This window comes from Dioscorea cayenensis, chromosome 16 (genome assembly GCF_009730915.1).
Source record: "Dioscorea cayenensis subsp. rotundata cultivar TDr96_F1 chromosome 16, TDr96_F1_v2_PseudoChromosome.rev07_lg8_w22 25.fasta, whole genome shotgun sequence".
In the NCBI taxonomy this organism is placed as follows: Eukaryota; Viridiplantae; Streptophyta; class Magnoliopsida; order Dioscoreales; family Dioscoreaceae; genus Dioscorea; species Dioscorea cayenensis.
In genome coordinates, this window is record NC_052486.1 from 591,120 (window position 1) to 606,167 (window position 15,048).

At 37.0% G+C, this 15,048-nt stretch overlaps 3 protein-coding genes across 4 annotated transcripts; 1 reads left to right on the forward strand and 2 right to left on the reverse strand.

Moving 5' to 3' along the window:
• Positions 1-1,164: 1,164 nt before the first annotated feature.
• Positions 1,165-3,074, forward strand: LOC120278886 (cytochrome P450 93A3-like). Its single transcript, XM_039285635.1, is given in 4 exon segments — positions 1,165-1,653; positions 1,655-1,957; positions 1,959-2,108; positions 2,255-3,074. Coding segments are annotated over 4 exon segments (1,554 nt in total). The 5' UTR covers positions 1,165-1,197; the 3' UTR covers positions 2,900-3,074.
• A 13-nt stretch (positions 3,075-3,087) lies between these two features.
• Positions 3,088-8,248, reverse strand: LOC120278887 (SURP and G-patch domain-containing protein 1-like protein). Of its 2 annotated transcripts, none has more exons than XM_039285637.1 (9): positions 8,173-8,248; positions 6,987-7,436; positions 5,958-6,081; positions 5,139-5,245; positions 4,868-5,020; positions 4,338-4,475; positions 3,823-4,002; positions 3,509-3,687; positions 3,088-3,396 (listed from the first exon to the last, which is right to left on the reverse strand). In XM_039285637.1, exons 2-9 carry the CDS (start codon positions 7,384-7,386, stop codon positions 3,370-3,372), a joined length of 1,308 nt encoding a protein of 435 aa, XP_039141571.1. In that variant the 5' UTR covers positions 7,387-7,436; positions 8,173-8,248; the 3' UTR covers positions 3,088-3,369. The 2 variants fall into 2 exon arrangements, with proteins under 2 accessions (XP_039141571.1, XP_039141570.1); XM_039285636.1 differs by having other exon boundaries at positions 5,958-6,084.
• An 849-nt stretch (positions 8,249-9,097) lies between these two features.
• Positions 9,098-13,189, reverse strand: LOC120278760 (UDP-N-acetylmuramoylalanine--D-glutamate ligase-like). The gene is made up of 13 exons (XM_039285487.1): positions 12,806-13,189; positions 12,532-12,636; positions 12,280-12,423; positions 12,086-12,202; positions 11,712-11,822; positions 10,905-10,967; positions 10,691-10,817; positions 10,437-10,519; positions 10,133-10,349; positions 9,929-10,056; positions 9,664-9,738; positions 9,396-9,516; positions 9,098-9,278 (listed from the first exon to the last, which is right to left on the reverse strand). Exons 1-13 carry the CDS (start codon positions 12,896-12,898, stop codon positions 9,154-9,156), a joined length of 1,509 nt encoding a protein of 502 aa, XP_039141421.1. The 5' UTR covers positions 12,899-13,189; the 3' UTR covers positions 9,098-9,153.
• Between the last annotated feature and the right edge of the window lie 1,859 nt (positions 13,190-15,048).

Below are 15,048 nucleotides of genomic sequence, written 5' to 3' on the forward strand. Positions count from 1 at the left end.
AGTGAATCTTAATTTTATCCTCCATAGGGAAAAAGTTTATTGGTAGCAAACTAGCAACAATCAAGAGCAACGTGGCACAAAAACAGAGATACTAATAAAAAAAAAATTCCATACAGTGGTGCGGCGAATGGTCGCCAAAACTACAACCTCATTCCGTGGATCTTCACAAATAGAGAGTGGTCGGGTGGAGGGAGATTCTAAGACGAGGGGTTGCCTTCACAAAATATATTATATGCTTATTGTCAGGATAAATGCAGCTCTAGATATGAAAACAACCAAGCTTAAGAAGTTTATTCCAACAATCAAACAAAGCATCAACTTCGCAAGAAATTCATTGGAGGCCCAAGATTCGCAAGTTTGACCAAGTGACTCTGATACTTGAAGAAAGATTGGCATTTGTGTATACTAGTTTTTAGTGTATTTTTATCTTTATGTGTTTCTATTTTCATGTTTTTCGGCTAGTGTTTTGTTTGGCCTTTTTTAGGGTTATCAGCTTGTCTTTTTTTCCTTTATCACCAGTGGATATCTAAGTTGTTGGCTTGTTTTTCCTTCACCACCATTGGACATTCAAGTTGTTAGTGTATCTTTTGCCAGTATCTTTTCTGTTTTTCGTTCTATTTTTTGGACCACTTGGACAAACGGATGACTTAAAGTTATTTTTATTTCTAATGAAATTTTGTGAATTATGTACTTCATTTAAAAAAATAAAATAAATAAATATTACATTTCTCTCCCTTAATCTTTAAATCTTACCAATTTTCTCTGTCACAGTATTAGTATAGGTGGGATGCTTAGTCCTTAATTATTATAAAAAAAATTAAATTTTTTTATCTTATGTGCTAGAAAGAGAATTTTGAAAACAAAATATTCATCATATATATCTAGTAAAAAAAAAAATTAAAACCAAACCAAAACTAAAACTGCCTTAAAACAGAAAATGGAACTTAATTTACAAAACGGTAAACTGTAGGGTTGGGAATCAGAACCTTACAACCAGATCTATCGTGAGCGGAATTAGGTCTAACAACTCCCATCATTTTCTGAACTTAATTATTATTATAAAATAATAATTAATTTAAAATCAATATATATTTAATGATTGCACTAGAAAATAAATATAAATATATCCATCTACAAAGCCAAGAGCACATGCACAAGGCCACTACTCCATATTTGAAACCAAGAGAAAAAGAAACAATGTTGTTGTGTGGCATTCTCTCCGCCATCACTCTCATTTATCTCTTCTTCATCCGTTCAAAGAATACTAATACTAATACTAATAAACCACGGTTTCCACCGGGTCCTCGATTAACCATCCCCATCATCGGCCATCTTCACCACCTCCTTCGCCCACCGCCGCATCAGACCTTCCACAAGCTTGCGGCGGAGTACGGTCCCTTGATGCACCTCAGGCTCGGCTCCGTCTCGGCCATCGTTGTTTCATCACCTGAAATGGCACGAGAGGTCCTGAAAACTCACGACGCCGACTTCGCCAACAGGCCGCAGACCCTCGCTGCACGACGCTTCGCGTACGATGCAGCGGGGTTCGCCTTTGCACCCTATGGACCTTACTGGAAGTTCTTGCGTAAGCTGTGCATGTCGGAGTTACTGGGGAGCCGCACGCTGGACCAGCTTCTGCCGGTTCGGCGCCTAGGGACTGCATGAGTTACTGAAGGCGCTGCTAGATGCGGCGCGGAGAAAGGAGGAGGTGAATGTGAGCTGGGAACTGGTGAAGATGGCAAATGCTACGGTGAGGAGGAGTCTAACTGGATCAACGGCATCGCCGGATGATGGAGAGGAGGCTGAGGAGGCGATGGAACTATCAAAGCAGGTGAGTGTTTTGGTGGGGGCGTTCAATTTGAGTGACTTTATCCCGGCGTTGGGGAGTTGGGACTTGCAGGGACTTGGGAAGAAGATTGAAGACGTGCACAAGAGGTTCGATGTGATGATGGAAAAGGATCATACTGAGGAAAGATGACAAGAGAAAAAGAAGAAGAAAGAATGCTTCTGATGATATAAAAGACCTGGTCGATATCATGCTTGACGTCTCAGAGGATGACAACGCGGAGATCAAGCTCACTAGAGAAAACATCAAAAGTTTTGTCTTGGTACATCCATGTGGACTCTACTCTACCCTACTCTATTCATAATATAATATATATATATATATATTCATAAATATATTTAAGATTATTATTATTGAAATATCATCCGATGATGATGATGATGATGATGATGAATATATGCATGGCAGGATATATTTACGGCAGGATCAGACTCATCGGCGGCGACACTGGAGTGGGCACTGGCGGAGTTGGTAAACCATCCGGAGATGCTGGAGAGAGCAAAGTCAGAGATAGATGAAGTTATTGGGAAAGATAGGATTGTGGAGGAGAGTGACATTCAAAAGCTTCATTACGTGCAAGCCATCGTGAAGGAGACTCTGAGGCTTCATCCTGCAGCAGCCTTTGCAATGCGAGAGTCCATTAATGACGTCAGGATCAATGGTTATGATATCCCCGCTGGTTGCTACGTCTTCATCAATATTTGGTCAGTGGGGAAAGACCCTCATTACTGGGAGGACCCACTGGAGTTCAGACCTGAAAGGTTCCTTCTTGATAATAATAATAATAATAATAATAATAATAATAATGTGGACTTTAGAGGGCAGTATTACCAATACCTGCCTTTTGGAAGTGGGAGGAGAGTTTGCCCGGGGATGAACCTGGCGCTGCATGCCATTCACGCAACACTGCCCGCACTCATACAATGTTTCGAGTGGAAGCAGCAAGACAAACTGGATATGTCCGAAGGCCTTGGAGTGGTCATTCCCCGGGCGAAGCCCATCGTCTGCGTGCCTGTTGCTCGCTTGGACCCTTTTCCCTCTCTGACCGTTTGAGAAAGCCTCTTTTTTTATTATTTTAAATAAGACACGAGTCACGTTGTTATGGTAATAATTAACAGTGATGAGTGTATATCTATTCTGCTACATAACCCTTGTACGAGTAAAAGATCTGTAACTTTATTTAGCCATATATGATTAGTAGCAGGAATAAATAAAGGCTTTCAATCAATGCTATGATAGGGTACCACACCAACTGACACTCAGTCTTTCACTTTGATGGAAGGAATCCAATGCACAAGCGTCACATTTCCGAATTAAAAGAAAAAGGACAAACAAGAACATAGCACAAATGCAGTAAAATATACAACGAACATTACATCAGATTAGGTATTTATCCCACCAATAAAAGGAACAAAGCCAGAAATAGAAACTAGTTGCTCAAAGCCACAGTAAGAAACACATCTTGCTATGGAATTGGAAAGATGGGCAAGCGAGAGCAACGGAAGCATATCTAAGCTCCATCGTCAGTAATAAGCTTTCCGAGGATTGTTCTGGAAAAATTGGACAATAACAATTAAGCATCAACTCATGGCCAATCACACAACAATATTTTTAGAGATTAGATCCACACAGAACAAAATTCCCTGAAACCATATTACTTACCAAAGGATTTGGTCTATAGCGGTAACCAAGCATCATCCGTTTCTTATATTGCTCATAAATATCATCCTCTTCAGTAACCTCACCAGGATGCTGCGCACCAATGCCTAAATTGTTCAGTTTTACATTCCCCGCCATAACAGGGTCTGCACGGCCATGCTTATCACTGCCAAGTCCCTCACCTACACACAAAAGCATAATTTATGTCCAGAACAAGGAATTTATATATTGAAAGAATAGTTGTCGAAAAAGGAATTGCATGAAACATGAGCAACTAATGTTCACCAATCATGCTAAAAACTTGAACGATCATATACCTTCTTTCCAGCCCATTTTGGATAAAAGCTTATGCCCAACATTGTCGGCCTGAATTTTTGCCTTCTCCGCAGCCTCTTTAGCAGCTTTCTGCGCAGCAGCATCATTGCAATTAGCCATAAACTTCTCTAGCTCTTCTTGGGGTATATAGTCACCCATATGATGACCCTTTTTCATAGGACCTGCACGGCAAAGATTGATGACAAACCACATATTAATATTTCATTCGAATGAATCCCTAAATTTAAAGAGGATTTTTTTTTAATCAAGAATGGGAAAGGAAAATAAAACAAAATAGCTACAAACATCGTTCATGTTATTTTATTCACTGGTTCTGAAAATAGAAAAATGGATAACAAATTACTTAAAAAAATCAGTATTTTTGTCATCAAATAGAATATCATAAAAGAGGGATCACTGAAGGCAGGTTCAATTAATGAATTTTAAAACACCAATTATCAAAGATGACTAGAAAATAATATCATAAAAAATAATATCACAGTACAAGAACCATGACCTTGAAGAGAAGCAGGTGGTGGCATTTCATCCTTTGACTGCCTAGGTTGCCTCTTTCGCTCTTCTTGGGCAGCCTTGTTCATGTAGAATTCCATCATTGCTATACGATCAGAAGGTGGTCGCCCACTTGATTCACCATCTGCAAGAAGGAATTTCAGAAGCGTTTTCAACTCCAGGAGACAGGAATAAAGATAAGCTCTTCTGCAGCTAGAACATAACAAAAGATGAAAGGAAAAATGCATCTAATGCAACACACTTCCCAGAGAGTGAAAGTAGAACGTAGTTATTATATTGAGTGCTTCAATATATACTATTTGACTAGTAAAATATCCTATGAGATCAGTATTCACAACTTGTAGAAGATCTATATACAGTATCCTGCAGGAACTTGATTATCAAAATGTGAGCATTCTTAATTGCACAAATAACACCAGTAGGATGAATAAAGGAAATAAACCTAGAGATGAGTAGTTAAGAAATGAACACAATCAATGATTTGGGAGATAAAAGAGGGATAGATCGAGAACCCACCATAGATGGATGATTTTCCAGCAGATGCATGGGAAGACACTGGATCATTATTGCATTCATATAAAGCAGATGCTGGCGTCTGGTAATTAGAAGGTTGTTGGACAGGGCTTCTATGAGAATTGCTTGCTCTAGGAGTTGAAGAACCTGCATTGGCTACATGGCAAAGAACATAGTATTCTTGTTCTCATACAAGCACAAAAGCAAAAATGATGAGGTACACCTTTTCTTTTCCATTTTTTTTAACAAACAAGCAAGGAAAAGTCATTCTAACCAGCTCGTGATGAATTAGAATCCTTCGCCTGTGCAAGAATCCTTTCCTCTTCAAGTAGCCGTTGCTCATAATACTTATAGTCCATGCAGCTGGTATCAAATAAAAATCTGCAAAAATATAAAATAACACCTTGATAAGATCCCTAATATATATATATATATATATATATATTCAACTATATGGAAAATGAGGACTTCATTAAAGCCACATTTGGAAGAAGAAGATTTATAAAAGTACTTTAGCTTCTACAGGCCTTTACAGTGTGAAAATTTGGGATCTAATATGCAGAAATATCACATAATTAAAAACCAATGAAGAAGCCACTACCAATTCTTGGAATGTTAATAAGAACATTAGTAAAAATTGTGATTATGCTTTATGCTTTGGATGTTGAATAATGGCACCACAAGGTGGGAGGCCCCCTGTGAAACACAAGGGAAAAAAAAAGCAAGCTCCTGAATGGAAGAAGAAGAAGAATAGGAGCATGATATCATTAACCAAATCACCATCCAGTCCAACGAACTACAAAAGGCTCCACTTCAGTAAAATTCAAAATCGCCATCTATTTCAAGGAGCTAAGCCAGGATCCATTTAAGTAGAATTCAAGTTAGAGAAGAAAAAAACACGATTTCAGTACTTAAATCACCATCTATCTCATCTCATGGAACTAAACAAGGATCCACTTCATCAGAATTCAAATTAGAACCCATAGCATAGGTCTGCCACCTCCTCAACTTTAAACAAAAAGTTTAATAAGAATTATATCATAGAAAACAACAAACACATGAAAAGGAGAGCTACATTGAAACATATCCATACTTGAATGGAGTATCTCCAGGATTCCTCTGGCGTGTAATATGCTCAAATTGTCTCCCATTCTTGGCAACAAAACTTGCTAATTTATCAGCAACCTTCTTAACTGCAGGATCACTCGGGATAGATGCTGCTGCATATCACTTAAAGAACTGATTAATACCAAGAGCATGAACAATGGAATGCAAATTACTGTTGTAGCAGGCCTGCCACAATTTCCAAATCTTTCAATCAACATCACTTCCCACCAAGGTCGATAGACACTTAACTTAGAAGCTGCATTCATGAGACAAAAACTTTCAAGAATTTTCTCGATTGCACTTTCCATGTAATAAACACCTTCACTAAACAATGGGGTATAGAAAGCAGCTCTAATGCTGAAGAAGAACGTCTAACAAAACAAAATAGGCAGCTTAAGAGCTGCACAGAAGTGATGTTTCTCGAGCATCGGTACAGCTCCCATACATTTTCTAAGACAAAAAAGAAGCCACAATCTGAACTCACTCAGACTAAGTTCATTTCCGTACTCAATAACATATTTAAACTCATCAGTTCTAAACAAGTTCAGAAAGGAACAAATAATGAAACCATTATCAAAATACCATCGGTGCTTCAGCACCTCAGTAAGAGAATCTAAAAAATCAAGGTAACAGTGGCCGCGAAATAAGTTCACTGAGATGGACTTGAGTTGGCTAGATTCAACTGAAGAAATAAAGGATCAAATGTAAAAAATCAAGAATCAAATTGAAAAGCAAACTCCCAGATAAAAGATTGAAGCATAAGCAAACTACAACATTCACTTTGTTGCTATTTATTCATGAAATTTGAAATAACTTTAGTTTTTTAAGCTTTGTATCCTACACCAACAAACTAGATAAATAAAGTAATATATATCTAGACCCAAAACAATAAACCTTCATAAGAGAAAAAAAGAAAAAAAAAAAAAGAACTCAGATTCTAGCCAGTAGATAAGATACCCATGTCTCTCAAGCGCTCTTAATTTAAAAAGGAAATGTAAAATTAAAGAGTAATTACCAACATCCTTCTGCTCCATTGATGATTCAGTAGACTCTTCCAACTTCTGCTTCTTCCCAGACTGTTCACTTAACGTAAGTCCCAAATCCTCTCCTTCTTCCTCTTCATCACCGCACAATTTGACAGGGGCAACCGCAATCTTTGACTTCTGCTTCAAGCTGAAGGCAAGCTTAACATTTGAAGAAGAATTGCTTGGTTTCTTTGACTCAGTTGCCTTAACATCCAGCGGTCTCTTGCCCATAATTAACCCAGATTTTGGAGGATAGGGAACCGTGGTCGAAGCAGCACTGTTTTTTGGTTCTTTTGCCATCTGATCAAGTTGTTCTTGCTGTAGTTGCTTGAATTTCTCCATGAAAGAGCCATCATTAACAAAAAGACTAGGATCAGCCTTTTTCTCCATTTTCTCCTCCTTGGAATAAAAATCTAAGAGTTTCGAAATTGCCAAACAAGCTGCATCTTTCAACTCCAATTAGCACAATGTTTTTGCAAATAAAATACAGGTAAACAAAACTAATCAAAACCACAAGATGCCATGAATCCATCTAATTTAGATTAGAGACAACAAACTTGTTTTCAGAATCTAAAATCAGGCAGAAGTATTATGCAACCAATTAAACAGTTTAAAGTAAGCAAGCATTACAAACAAATCGAACAAACTAAACAGCATGAAGAGGAAAAAAAAAACAGAAATTGATCTTGAGCATTCCACAAGTAGAAAACATGAAAAACAATGAGATTGGCTCTCTCTCAGTAGCGAATATATTATAAATCCCAAATCAGGGCTCGCGATTCCACAGAAAGCGGCATTCTCTAGCTCCAATTAACAAATCGAATAAATCAATCGTGATCCTCGTTAAAACCCTAGAAACATAAGCTAATCGGAACATGCTCTAAACTTAATCTCGATCAGAACTTGTCGAAATAGAACAAACCCTAGGCTAATCCAACCTTTTCAGGATAGAAAAATCAAGAAATTATTGAAAAGAAAAAAACGTCGAACTTTCAGAAGGTGGGGAAAAAGAAGATAAGAAACGGAACCCGATCGTCCAAATCACCGCCGGAGAGAAGTGATGATGAGGGAATCGTCTTCTCCGGGAAAGATCGGTGGAGATTGAAACCAAAGGCAGAGAGATCTTGGCGAAAAATTAAGGGAAAAATTGGAAATCAAGAGAAGAGGATTGATTACCTTTGAGCTTCGTCGCCGAACGATGCCGTCCTCTCCCAACGAAAGGGGGGCAGCCGACGGGAAACCTGAGTTTGGATCTGCTTTTATAGTAGTTCTATGATGATCCCACGATCTGATTAGAACGCTTATCTCTAGGCACTCGAAGGATAAGAACAAACTTGATCGAAATTACACATCTCGAAGCAAATCAATGGTAACAATACTAAAGCACGCATCTTAAGGCGAGCTATTAAGTGCTTTTTAATAATTGAATTTCATTTCCATAAGATATTTTTTTATTTTTTTAATCCATTTTCAAGAAAATAAAACAATAATTCTGACTTTCCAAAATAATAATAATAATAATAATAAATCATTTTTCTTAGCCTCTATTTGGCGTGCCCGGGGAGATAACCTAAAAAAAATTACAATATTTTTAAAAAAATTAAATGGCCCCTTTTTTAATTAATTATAAAAACTTTATTTTATAATAAAATTATACTTAATAAATTTTTTTTTTCTCTTTTTTTCGTTCCCTTACTTTTCCTTCTACTATGTTTTGGATCCAAACATTAGGCAAGAGTTGTATGTTAAATTAACTTAGAGTGAAGTATTAGGAACCCTTAAAGACAGTAAACCACTTAGTCAAGTAACCCAAACCTCTGCCATTTAGCTTAGAGGCCCTCTATTGATTCAGCACTTATTTTTCATAAACAAATTAAGAATACATATTAGTTCAAATCAGATTAGAAACATGGATGATATTAAAAGTACAAGTTTTACCATGTTTTTTCCCCCACATATACTATTTAGTGAAAAAGTTCACTGTTAAACACTAAAAAAAAATTGCGCAAATTTTGCTTTTCGTTACTTATTTTACTCATTGAAAACAAGAAGCAGAAATGAATTTTACAAAAAGTTCAGTGATACTCGTCTTCTTATTTGGAAACAATTCCGCAACACAATTTGCAATGGATTCTCTGAATTCTAATGTTTTGGCCTTTAAAGAGGAAGTGGCAATGTCTCCGATGATGAAAGTGCCAGTTTCTGAAAGACTTGGCCACGATGTTCGAAGTTTCTGAATTCGTCGAAGCTGGCACAGCCCGGGCTAAGAAGAACTGTATCACCTGCAAAAAAGCCGAAGAATTGGAATGGCTTTTAGTTGCAAAGACTGCTCATCACATACACGCATAAACAATCTTAACAAAACACATAGATTATTATGAAATACAAAGAAGACAGACCAGATCTCGCCATGCTTCTTGCACAGTTAACTGCACCTTCAAGATTTGTAGCTTGAACACACGGTGTGCTAAGTCCACTGTCGCATAAGGTCTTATAAATCATTTCTCCTGATGATCCAAACTGAGAACATTTGATGCACACATTCATTAGTTCGTCGGCTTATTATTGCATGATAAATCTCTTCTTTTCTTGGTCAGGGAAAGAAGCAGACGGTATATATATATAATCCGCAAAATATTCAGCAAAAATTAAGAAGTTGCTTCTTACAGTGATAACACCTCTATGGTCATTCAAAAGTTCAACTAACTTTTCAAAGCCGTTTGAAACATTACCACTCATCACCTGCAGAGACAAACAAGTAGATAAAAATGCATGCTCCACTGAACTATAATCCCAAGTTTCAGACAAAATGTTTACTTCTTATAGTGCAAAATTTTTAAGGAACTACTAAGTCACACTCAATAACAGATAAAAGCTGATAATGTAAACAAGGTATCAGCATAAAAAGGGCAATAGAGAATGTGAGTTATACCTTCGCAAGGCCACCAAGAAGCACGACCAATTTATGTTCCTTGAGACCCATCAATCCAGTGAATGTTGATTCAACATTTGTTGCCTTACTGTCGTCAACCCATGTTACCCCGTGAGCATCCCTGCACACTGCACTGTAAAATGTCAAACATGCAGAGCCTCCCAGGCATGCCTGCAAACACACAGAAAGAGACAGGAGTAATACCAATTTGCATTCGATGAGGGAGTAAAGTCAAGCTTTCAATTGTATTATGAATGGAGTCATTATCGATCCCAACATCTAATCCAAGAACTGAAAATGCAGCGACTGCAGCATTAATGAAGTTGTGGGTTCCCATTGCCTTCAGAGTTCCCAATTGCAGATTAGTCACAAGCTCAGAAGAGGGGAATTTGAAGGTAGCAACCTTAGCTGCTGCATCCACCTTTATCGATAAATATGATGGTTAATTTGCTACAGAAAATGAGATTAAACATAGAGAAAATGGTCGTAGAGAGGAAGATTATTCTACTTTGATGCCTGGCAAATCCCCTATCCAGGCAACATTGCACTCCCTCGCTTTTTTGCCGAAAGCATCATTTATGAAATCGTTCCCTGAAAGAATAATGTGAATAAGCAACTGTTCAACCAAATTTACGAATTTATCAGTGTGAAAAAAGAAAGAAAATCTGTGCAAAATGCCACAAAAAGTTAAGTTATTTACACGTCAGAACTAAAACACAGGCCACCTTGGAACTTGAAAAGGTAATCAAACTTCAATTATACCTTGTGGAAGGACCGCTAGTCTACCATCCTTCATATGAGAAAAAAGGCTGCATTTCATAAGAGCATAGTTTTCCATTGTTTTATGTCTCTCAAGATGATCGGGAGTAAGGTTTAAGACCACTGCAACCTTTAAAGACCTTGCAAGAGTTATTGAACTACTTTACATGGCAACCACTCATTTTAGTATAATCCACAACTTTGAAGTATGGCTTACAGAAGGAGAGAAATGCTGATTTGGAATTTCCATTTGGTAGCTGCTAACCTCCACCACAGCAACCTATGAAATAATTTTTGAAGATTGCAGATAAAACTTTATACAAATATTTCTAGTAAGAGAATTTGCTTTTAATGTGCCATTTGAGGCTTTTGTTTTTTATTTTTTATTTTATTTTTAAATAAGTTTACAAAAATATTTCTTGTAAAGAGACGAATATGTAACAAGCAAAAGCAAGGATGTCATGTGCGCACAGAAAAGAAGATTCAAGACTATGCCATTCTGTATTGAGTTTGTATTCCCCTAGAACTTTCATATCTCAAGCTTGATGCTCCATCAGACACAGGAGAGTTCTACTTACCACTCTCGATTCATACACAAGTAAAAGTATCTGCAAGCAACATCGACCTGCATAGAGTTTGAACTTGAACCTCTATCTCTTTATCATCTTCCTCTGGATCTCACCAATTTTTTCTTTTGTAGCAAAAGGTCTACGTACAGTAACATTCAAATGCCTATCCTTCTGTTACATGAGGTATAATCACCTACCCTCAAATTTTAATGACTGTCATTTGAGATAAGCAGATATTGTTATCAATCATATGTGATTGAGTATGTCTGTAAAATAACATGAGTATAGTTTATGTCAATGCCTCTTGTATTAAGTACAAACCAGATGATGACATTGTTCTACCTTAATAGGGATCACATTCAAAGAGAAGATATGGAAGCAACGGATTATCATTAGTGCAATGACAAATGAGCTCAATATCGGAACACATATAGAACTAAAACTAAAGAAATTACCTGATATGGTTGTCTTTGAGTGGGTGCTTCTAAACATTGCTTGGCAGCTTTTGACAGCGGTGTGCCAAGGTTTCCTCCAACAAAAGCCTCGATTCCTACGTTATGTAACATCTGCAACATAAAATGGATCAATATCCTCTCATTGAAGAAAAATTTGAAGCAATGAGGCAAGTTGGCAAATGCCATGAATAAACAGCCCAAATCAGAATGGTAGAGATGGAGAGAGGCAATTTGCAGTAGCTTCAACAGAATTATTATCAACATGCTGGAGGACTACATTAACTTATATGTGATTTATTGATGCTCGACCTCATCCAAGGTAAAGGTGGATCAACTGAAACAAAATGTCAATTCAAGCAGGAAGCAGAGCCTACCTGCCCGGCGAAGTTGGTCACAGTGGATTTCCCATTTGTTCCAGTGATTGCCAAAATCTTGATGCTTTCTGGCAACGGCTCAGAAGCAAAGTCCAACTCAGACATCACACGCCTTCCCTACAATTGGACTACAGTATAATAATCCCCATGACAGATTGATAGAGGCTTGTTATTCACTTATTATTCAAGCTTACTGATTGAAGTAGTGTTGACAGGCCAAACTCTTCAAGAGAAACTCCAGGAGAAACAACAATCCTATCAGCATTAGCAAGAAGCGAAGTATCACAATGTCCAAGAATTGTTTGCAGACATGCATTTCCAGAAAATTGACTATCATTCTGAAATCAATAAGCATTTTCTTTTCAGACAACAAGAATAAAGAAATGAAGGAGGGAGATAAACGCACTTTGGAAGTTAGAATCAGTAGTTTCTATGACTACAGGTACCTCCAGTGGCATCAACTGTTCATTCTTGTCAATTGCCAAAACAGAAGCACCTCTAGCAAGTGCAAGATCTATAGCAGCCCTGCCAGAGTTCCCCAAACCAACAACCTAGACAGAACCGAATCTAAAAATGCATCATTTTTTTCATTCATGTAGTCTCAAGTTGTCATCTTTTTCAGTGAAATCTTCATAATTCATCCCAATACACAAAATCACACTAAAACTATGAAGACAACTGCAATGCTTTTGAGAAAATTAAAAGCTCGAGGAGACTTACTGCAACTCTCTGGCCTCGGAGATCTTCTTTGAAGGAGCGAACCCGGAGAGGAGACGAAGAGAGAGAACTCAAAGCGAATGCTGCCACTGTCATGCTAGCGCCTTGCAATAGTTCTCAGAAAGATTGGATATTTGGTTTGAAACTTGCAACCAGTGAAGAGGAAGTGGTTCGCCAGCAAAAATGGTTCATGAGCAAACACGTTTGTTATTTCTTTCATCTTTTTCTCAAAAAAAAATTTTTTTTTTCTCATTTTCCCCTGCAGGAATCCTAAGGCAAAACATGTTTCTCATTTATTTTTTAAAAATAAACAACATGCTAAAAAAATAAAAACGATATGATGGTAGGAAATTGCACAATTGGATGAAGGTTTAGAAACTCGATAGAATTTGGCTCATATAATTAATTCCTACTAAAATTTCTCTACAAGGGAACCCTACTCCAATATATATATATATATATATATATACTCATAATTTGTCTATAATTTTTCTAAAATGAAGCAAATTATCAAAGCTAGTAAAATCCTGTGTGCTCTCACATGCAAGTTTCTTTAGCATGCATTATGTCAATTAGTGCTTAAATCTCCGTAGAATTGCTATTGCTAAGCAGCGGGTGAAAGATTGATTCCATGAGATGAGAATACGCATTTTCAAACTGTCAACTGTGAATAGTCCATGTCCTTATATGTATATGAACCAATAGACTGTACTCGAAGTGTCTATATGTCTCTTATCTCACAGTGACTAGCCGCTAAAAAACTCAAAAAAAGAAAAAAAAAAAATTTAATTTTTTGTTTTTTTGTGCACTTGATTAGTGTAAACAAGAACACATGTAATTATCATTGGCTTTAGCAAAACAGCAACGTTAACAACAAATGAAGAATAAGATTAGGTGAAGAAAACATGAGACATGAGAGTGGGACACTATCACATCCCCAATTGAGAGAGCGGGAGATTTGAGACAATAAAAAAGAACAAAAGGGGGTTGGGAGGGTCAGGCAGCCACACAACACACTATCTGGCTCCAACCACCAACCTTTGTTTTGAAACTTTGATATGAAATGTGGGCCTTTTTAATCCCCCCTTTCATTTTTCTTTTTTCCCCTTCATTCATCAACAAAAGGTCTCAAATGGATTTCGATGCCCACCACCCCCACCAAACATTGTCACTCCATGCACATTGTACCAACACTCTATCCTCTTCATTTGCAGATGTATTATTATCATCATTTTGATTTAGTATATGTGTTATTAGAGAACTTGTGATTCAACGGGGCTGGTCCCATTAAAAAATGTTTGATTTATAGGATTTTTATTGCTTAATTTCAAGTAATACCAAAAGTCTCTTATTGTGGAAGTGAGTTTGCACCCATTTTTTTTTTTATCAACTTAATGAGAACTCACAAGCAGACTATCATTGATCTTATATACACATCCCTATCTATATATATGTATTTTCTTAGATGAGCAATCACTTGACAAAACTAATTTTGTTCCAAATCATTTTTAATCTTTTTTCCCTTTCAAATGTTGATTAAATAAAAATATAATTAAATATAATTGATAATTATTATTGTTGTGCACACAGCAATAGCCTAGTGGTTAAAAGTGTCGAGGGTTTCACTATCGTCTTAATATATAGTTCAAACATTTTTTTTTATTTTTTAATAAACTAGGATAATTCACAAACTTTGAATTTGGTCAAATGTTCGATTTTCTATTTGAAAAGAAAATGAACTAGTTTCTCCTATTGATTGTTGAGGTAATTGACAGATATTTTTTTGCTAATAAGGACCAATAGTTGATTAAAATAACATATATTTAATGAAATTTATTTAATTAAAAACCTCTATTTGGAAGTTTTATTTAACAAAATAAATCTTAGAAAACATACCCTCAAACTAAAAGTATGGCGAGTCATCCTTCACTTCATCACAAACAAAGTAGACGCTGTTCTATGTTTGAGCTAGTCCAGTTAATCTATAATAAGAAGGAAAGAGTGGGGCCCACATGCATTCCAGCCAAGAAAGAAGAGCGGTACGCTGGACCTCAGCTGGCAGATAAGGAAGGGGTGGGAAAGCGAACGGCGAACCGTCACCCGAGCGTGGACGAACACCTGACCAGTGACCAGACAGAGAGACCAGAAGATCACTCTACGTTAAAATACCACATACGAGTACATCATACCGTATCCTCGTACACTTACTTACAAAACGGTACTACGTACGTATGTCAGTGTCCATC